Genomic DNA, 8632 nt, shown 5'->3' on the forward strand with positions numbered 1-8632 from the left:
TTATCAGAGCAGATCTAATGGATTTACCCTGAGATGATGAGATATTGAGATTGATTATGTGCATGACTGTGTGGATTCACAGTGAGTAGTATGGCAAGTGCAGGTCTATGAATGCTAATTTCAATACACGAGTCTTCACGAAGTAGAGTCAAGTGTCTATGTATTTTGAGTTGGTAGAAGTCTGACATGTGAAAGATGATTTATGAATTTGATAGACACTTGAGAGTTTGTGAAATTGTATGAGAATTGATGACTTTATGTTGATATTTCAAGTTATATTTATATTAGAAGTTTTAAAAATAGCTAGTTTACCATTTCCTTTGTTTTGTGGTTGTTTTCTTTAATCTGTGATGATCGTGTAATTACACACACGGGAGCAGTGAATGGTGTAACTTTCACAAAATCATGTTTGTCCATAGAGAAACCTAAAAGTATTTTTCCTTTATCTGCATAAGATTTTTTCTTGCTCAAAGATGTCTTCAATCATCACAGTTCTCAAAATTTGACTCATAGTTGTTGATAACTGAAGTGATAAAAAAATACACTAAGTTTTGTTTGACTAACTTTCTCCTATTGCATACCAATGAATGCTTCGATGTCTTTATCTTCCATCTCAAATAGACGATCTGGGTCAACCCCATGATCTCATAGTATTTCACAATATTTATGTTGAAAGGTTATATTCAAATTTCCTAAGAGATGTTGATGTGACCAAACTCAATAATCCACGACTTTGTTGTTTTCCAACAAGAACAAAGACTTCTCATACCAGCCTATTCGCAAGCATATCTCAAATAATGCTCATGTTATTCGATCCAAGCTTATACCAATATAGGCAAAATTGTAACACCCCATAATTTACATATAACTATTACAATAAAAGTTCTACCAGTTTCTATACAAACTTGGAGTTTTTCAAAACATTCCTAATACATGATTAGGATTTATAGAAATACAAATATTTACATATCCACAGCTCAAAATAAAACTCTGTAACCTCTAAGGCTCTCCTGCACCTATATGGTCATCTGCTCGTGTACATAGTACAGTCATCGCAGTTCAAACACAACAAGAAAAGCAAGGGTAAGCTACTGAAAATAGAATTTTATAATATACACACTTAAATCCAAAGAGAAAACCAAGTTACATGATCAATTTCACAAATTACACAATCTTCTTCAAATCCCAACATTAAAACAATCACATAGATCTCACATGGATCTACACATCCAGAATATTCAACAAACAACGTCTTCCGGAAGACCCGTATTAAGTAAGTCCTACCAGAGACTAACACCTGATTCAAAGATTACCAGCGAATCCAACAGAAAGGATCAGGGTAAGTTCAATACAACCCAAGCCATGCATCTCATATGTCACGGTGTGCATGAACTCCCCCATCAGCTTCTCACCACCTGATATCTTAGTGTATGTGACTTAGATCATCAGTGAAGCTCGGAGATCTCTGTTACCACATAGGCATCAATACTTAATACACAACAAACATCAGTCCATACATTATCCCAAATGTATGAATTCAATTTCATACCATTTCGACATACAATATTATTTCAAAAGTTATCCACAATATTCAAAAGTTTATTTGACATAAAAAAAATACACTTTAATACTAAATCATCAAAACCCAATATTTCCACAAATTTAAATAATATATAAACAAACACACAATATATAAACAAATAACACCCCTGTAAGAGAAATTCAATATTGGGACCACGTCCCTTCCGCATTCAGATCTTCTATCCTAGGGTGCTATTAAAAATTAAATTTAACTTCCCTTACCTCAATTGCTTGCTTTCCAAGCAACTTTTAGAATTTTATTCCCCACCGTTTGGATAAGCTTCAAGATTTACGGGCCTAATGCAAATTATCCAAACAGAACAAAATTTCAGTATATAATAGAATAAGTTGAGAGGATTAAACTTCTCAACTGACCCCACCAAAATTGATGACTAAATCCTAAGGAAAAACAGAGAACACAGGATATTTAGAGTAAAAATGAACTTACTCTGTTTGAAAATCTGATCGGGTAGAAATGTTCCTTAACTCCTCTGCTACAGCGTGGTATGATCAGATTCTAAAATAGATGAAGATTGGGAGAGAAATTAAGAGAGAGGGAGAGAAGAGAATTGGAGAGAGAGAGAGAGAAAGTGGTTTGGAAGAATGAAGAAGAAAGTGATAGTGGGCACACTGTTTCTACTTTTTATAAAAAAAGTGTCGTTACAAAAATCAAATACCAAAGAAATGGAATTCATAGAACCTTGAAATATGTATAACTAAATCAAAATGGATTCTTCTCATATTTATTGGAAGAGCCTATTTTACTTTCTAATGCTCATGATGTGGGTGTCAACATCACTAGCTCATTTATTTCTTCATCTCGAACGATAATATTCTTATATTCAGAAAAACGTGTAACACCAATTACTAGAGACATCTGCTTAGAATTAAGAGTAGAATCTACCATCATCTCAGTCCACCCAATACCACAAGCTAAATGATTCGTCCTCACCTTTATGAAAAGATAAGCATAACTCACCCAAGCAAAAACTTCCTTAACAATCGTTACCGTACCCAATGCTATCTTTTCACCACTTTTGTCAAATTGAGATCTCTTAGCTCACACAATTATATGCACAATCTCAAGCATATAATTCTTTTCCATAGGTAGAATATGTGTAGTCTTCTTTAATTCATCCATTATTACTCACATTGACTCATGTTTCTTCATTGGATGTAATAAGTAGGTGATAAAACTCATGAAAATATTATTTCACTCTCATTTTAGGAATGTCAAACTGTTAACATACTTCCTAATCGTTATATGTTGAACTTTTAATTTTGATAAATAAATGAGTAGCTACATACTTATTTGTATTTTTCTTACCATGTAACTAAATAAATGAAATCTTAACTTTTTTTAATCATGCCTAGATGCAGCTGAAGTTGCTTTCATGAGTCATAAATAACATATCTGCTTCATTTTATCATCCAGTGGTGTACATATTTTGTTTCTATTACCATTCAATTCCCATATATGTTCTTATACACAAACTCATAACAGAAATAGGACATTTTGACCTTAAAAAATAATATCTATCTTACAAGAGATTATTTGGTTCTTAGCAGAGCATACTGTTTTTTTTTAAGTACTGATTGCTTAATTTCATTTTTAACTATATTTTAAATAATAATTTATATATTTTATTTATTTATTTATTTATTTATTTTAAAAACATTAAAAATTATAACACAATGTAGCTACGTAACTCCTGAAGATATATATGTAATAAAAACAATGGACAATCAACATAAGAATAAAACACGAATATTATTTTAATTCAACAAAAAATGTGCTACAAAATTACTTTTCGACCAATAGTTATATATTCATCAATTTAAATATATTAAATTATATTATATTAAAAGCATTTTCAGTGTATTATTTTATATATAAATATGTTATTATTTCTTGTAATGATTACTTTTTATTTAAACATGATAAATATTGATTAAACAGAAAATCAAAGCAGAAATTGTGACCAAGAACAAGTCTGTGAAACGACCTGCTACCCAGTTCTTTATTAGGGAACATTTTCTATACAAATTTGACATAATAATTGCTCACAAAAACCTAACAATGGTATGCCATCATACCTTGTATATAATAACTGCTAAAATACATAACTGAAAATAAAAATAAAAAAATTACTATAAAACTAACAAGATTAGCCTTTCAGGTTTATATTTAATTTTATTTGAAAAAATTAAAAAAAAAATCAAATTTATGGAAGAAAAATAAGTATTATTAAGTTAAAAGAAAAAAAAATTATTTCAAAGTATGAAAATCATTAGATAGAAACTAACATATTAACTAAATTATATATTATTTTATAAACTAAAAATTATTATTATCTAAAGTAGTTTATATTATTAATAAAAAGTTATAAATTTTTAAATTAATAATTTAGTTATTTAAATTTTTATAAATTTAATAAAAAATTATTAAATATTAATAATTTTTTAGTTTATAAAATAATATCAAATTTAGTCATAGTAATTTATTATTATTTTAAAAAATTATTAGTTTTATTTAATAATTTTTTAGTTGTGAACAAATGTTTAGATTTATAAGAATAATTTATTTTTTAAAATAAAATTTTTATACAAATTTCAACTATTATAAAAAAAATAACAACCTTTTAATCTAACAAATTACTAAAATCTGGAAAACCAGTCTTCCCCAGACATACTTTGAATTCGACAATTGAATTAATAAAAAGTACAGACAACTGTATTGACCTCTTTCCTGCTTCAATATTTCTTATTTAATATATTATATCCTTAAATGGTAATATTTTAGAAGGTAAAATATTGTTTTATCCTTCTAATTTTCAAAGTTTGGTAGTTCCTATAAGTTATTTATTATTAGTTTCTCTAATTTTAAAATGCAAGACTTTTAGTCTTTGAAATTATTCATACAAAACTTTATAAACGAAAGAAAAGTAATTTAAATAACATTTGACGGACTAAAAGTAATATATTTCTAAACTATAAAAAAAATAAAAAAATTAAAACGACTAAGACAAAAAAAATTTGCAAAAAAAAAACATAAAATTGGTTCATTACCCCAACTAGTATATTTCAAAATTATAAACACTCATTTTATCTTATTTTAGAATGAAAAGAATACTATTGGAGAAGTCATTTGCCTGATATTATTTTAGAATGAAAATTCGAGGTCTTCAAATAGATCTTGTAAAAAGGTTATTCATTTCATGCTATCGAATCGAATTGATTTTTATATAATTATTAAATTAGCTTTTAAAATGTTAATAAATATTAATTTAAAATTTATTTATCAATAATAGAAATTAATTTAATATTAATAATTTTTTGTTTTTAAAATAGTATTTAATATAATTAATATAACAATTAATTAGTTTTGTTTTTAAAATTAATTTTTTCTTAGTGATTTTTTAGTATGATAACATTTTGAGAAGATGATCAATACAAGAAAATCATGAAATAGAAACTAGTTTTAGAAATAAAAAATAATTAGTTGTTATAATGATTAAATTAAAAATTATTTTAAAGACTAAAAATATTTTTGTTTTCTAAATTAATTTCTATTATTATTAAATGGTTTATAAATTGGTATCTAATTAACAACCAAAGTTTTTGCTACCAAATTTAGAATCTAAATAATTTGTAGTTAAAACCTTGTAACTAATTAGATACCAATTTAGAAACTATTTAACAATAATAAAAATTAATTTAAAATATATTTTTTTTAATTTATAAAATAATGTCTAATATAGTGATTATTATTTTTTATTTCTAAAATTAGTTTTTATTTTATGATGTTCGGATGATGATTTTTGGTAATGAAAAAGTTAAATTTTTACTGTGTAAGCTATGATAGTTGCAGAAAACATGTGGTAGGAAAACCTTCTTTACCTACGAATTGGAATAGAATAATGTTTTGTGTTAAATTAAGGTAAATAGTTCCGAAAAGGTGAAAGTTAAATGATTAATTTTTGGTGCAATGTGTAGTATTTCTTCACCAACCAGCAACCACCTGAAGTTTTGTGTTGGTTACACCACCCAAGAAATCCTCACAAAGAACCCTCACTTCGCTTCTTAGACTTAACAAATTATATGGTTGACCAATTTCACTGTCCCTGTCTATATAATAACCTTAGCATCATCACATAATCAGTATAATTTTGTGAGTGTTTAATTAGCAGAATGGCCTCAGAAAATGGAGAAAAAGTTGAGGTTGGTTTGAGTGCAGTTGCAGAGGCAAAGGCAAAGGCAAAGAAGAAGGATTGGGTTGTTTTGTCCCTCAGAGTGGTTGCATTTTTGGCCACTGCTTCTGCAACACTTGTCATGGCTCTCAACAAACAGACCAAAAGCTTCGTAGTTGCCACCGTTGGTACCACCCGAATAAGAGCATCTCTTGCTGCAAAGTTTAACCAAACTCCAGCTTTTGTGTAAGTCTGCAATCACTTAAACCTATCATTCTATTCTCAATTAGCTTTGAAACTCTCTGTGTAAATGTTTTTTACTATATTCAAAGATTCCTAATGGACTAGAAGATAAAAATATTCTGTAGTATAAATAAATACAAATTTCACGTTCTAAGAAAGTTTTATAGGATTTAACTAAACTTGGTTAAGTTTATTTTTTAATATGATATCACAACCATTTAGAATATATATATCACAGTTATAGTTTGTCGATCTTATCATTTTACGAATTGTTTTTATAAGATTGAGTTAGACTTAAAATACGTAATTTGACCTAAATTTTTATTACAGTTTATTTTCATGTTGCATATTTGTTGTGATGATGAGATGATTGGTGGTGATGCAGGTTCTTTGTTGTAGCCAATGCAAATGCCAGTCTGCATAACTTGGTGATGATAGCAATGGAGGTCTTGGGACCCCAATATGATTATAAAGGACTCAGGCTTGTGCTCATTGCAATATTAGACATGGTACTGTGTAAACCTGTTCTTTATTATATTATTATTGAAAATGTTTGTTGTTTGAAAGTAGTGAATGAAAAATGATGTGTTATAATTTTGGTGAAGATGGCAATGGCTGTGGCCTCAGCTGGAGATGGTGCAGCAGCATTCATGTCTGAATTGGGAAAAAATGGGAATTCACATGCAAGATGGGACAAGATATGTGACAAATTTGAAAGCTATTGCAACAGAAGTGCTGCTGCTCTTGCTGTCTCTTTCCTTGGCTTCATTCTCCTCCTCATTATTTCAGTCATGTCCATCATCAAATTGCTCAAGCCTAATCGCATTAACCATGCCTCTCCATAACATCACACATCATCGTATACAACAAATAAACATGTTGCTTGCTTCTGTAACTTTTTTCTATATCATATGTTGGCTTCCCTGCTTTAAATAGTTTCTATCAGTTTTCTTTTTAGTCCTTCTATTTATGACATTGTTTTTCTTTATATTTTTAATTTTTTTTTATAAAAACTTTTATGTTAGACATTACTATACAACTTGACATTTTGGTGATAGTAACAACAATCATCTACCATCACATGAAAAAAGTATTATTATTAAAAAAAAATACAAAAATATGGGGGACTAGACCAAAACTCATATGTTAACAAAAATGATACATAGATAGACTATACCTATTCATAAATAATTCTAAGAACAAACTATATGGAAGGCCTATTATACCAATGTCTCTATGAATAAATGTTAAATTAGTCAACTTATCAGCACATGCATTCCCTTCACAAAAAATATGAGTAACCCTAAACCTGATTTCTCACAATACTTAAGACAAGTATTTCATCGATTTCGAAGCATTCACAGAACATTAGTCCTACCAATAAACGCATTCCTAGCAGTAAACGCAGCACAAACCAAGGCAAAATCACATTCAAGTCAGACATTAATAAGTTTCATCTTTTGAGTTTCCTCCATAGTATGTATAACTCCATAAAACTCAGCAACCATAGCAGTTTGAACTTCAAGAAACGCAGAGAAAGCACCAATAAACTCCTTCACACTCCCATGGAAAATACATCCACAAGTAGCAAGACTATGATACCCCTAGCTGCCTCATCAGTGTTAATTTTAACTCAGCCTGATGGATTTTAACCCATCTAACAGGAAGAGGACGAAGAACTTTACCACTACGAGTATTAATATCGAAAAACTTAATCACGTTGAAATCCAAAATATCATTCTTCATTGAAGCTTTAGACGAAATTTCCCACTAGACAAGTTAAATCTTTAATTACAGAAATAACCTTAGAAACCTCAATCTTAACCTGAAATCTAGCATAATTCATCAAACGTCATATAATTCAAATAGAAAAAGTTATCACAACAAGTTTAATCAATTTAACCAAAGGACTACCATCACTCTTAATAAAAGAAAGAAGATCATCCTTATTAGATAAATGAAAAGTAAAAATTTGTTGAACTCAACTCCAAATATGCAAAGCATTAGAATATTCAAAAACTATGTTGAATATTCCTAACTTTGTTTTCAATACTTATTTATTCATTCTAAAAAGTGTTGTGAACATTTTGAGCTTTCTTTTGAGTAATATTAAAGATATGATAAGTGAGAGAGTTATCAATTTATTACGTACACTACAATAAAATCATGAAATAAAAACCAATTTTAGAGACCAAAAACAATTAGTTGCTATAGTGACTAAATTAAAGACCATTTTAGAAACGAAAAAACTTTTGGTTTCTAAATTAATTTCTATTATTGTTAAATGGTATCTAAATTGGTATCTAATTAGCTTCCAAGGTTTTTGCTACCAAATTTAGAATCTAAATAATTGGTAGTTAAAATCTTAGTAGCTAATTAGATACCAATTTAGAAACTATTTAACAATAATAGAAACTAATTTAGAAACCAAAACTTTTTGTAGTATCTAAAATTGTCTATAACAACTAATTTAGTCACTATAACAACTAATTATTTTTTGTTTCTAAAATTGATTTCTATTTCATGATTTTTTTTTAGTGATATAAGTAAATTTTTATATCACTAAATTCCAAAAATCCATCATTTACTATCATTTTTTTTATTTTTTAGTATATTTA

General features: G+C 28.1%; 1 protein-coding gene and 1 long non-coding RNA gene across 2 annotated transcripts; one reads left to right on the forward strand and one right to left on the reverse strand.

The window, feature by feature from the left end:
- Nucleotides 1–856: 856 nt before the first annotated feature.
- LOC150025284 (uncharacterized) lies at nt 857–2175 on the reverse strand. The gene is made up of 3 exons (XR_016515890.1): nt 2030–2175; nt 1804–1878; nt 857–1028 (listed from the first exon to the last, which is right to left on the reverse strand). It is a non-coding gene; the product is annotated as an uncharacterized LOC150025284 (long non-coding RNA).
- A 3433-nt stretch (nt 2176–5608) lies between these two features.
- LOC137821198 (CASP-like protein 1B1) lies at nt 5609–7053 on the forward strand. Its single transcript, XM_068625673.2, has 3 exons — nt 5609–6017; nt 6400–6523; nt 6620–7053. The coding sequence occupies exons 1-3, from the start codon at nt 5773–5775 to the stop codon at nt 6857–6859; spliced, it is 609 nt and encodes a 202-aa protein (XP_068481774.2). The 5' UTR covers nt 5609–5772; the 3' UTR covers nt 6860–7053.
- Nucleotides 7054–8632: the final 1579 nt, after the last annotated feature.

Source organism: Phaseolus vulgaris, chromosome 9, assembly GCF_051622355.1.
Source record: "Phaseolus vulgaris cultivar YP4 chromosome 9, ASM5162235v1, whole genome shotgun sequence".
In the NCBI taxonomy this organism is placed as follows: domain Eukaryota; kingdom Viridiplantae; phylum Streptophyta; class Magnoliopsida; order Fabales; family Fabaceae; genus Phaseolus; species Phaseolus vulgaris.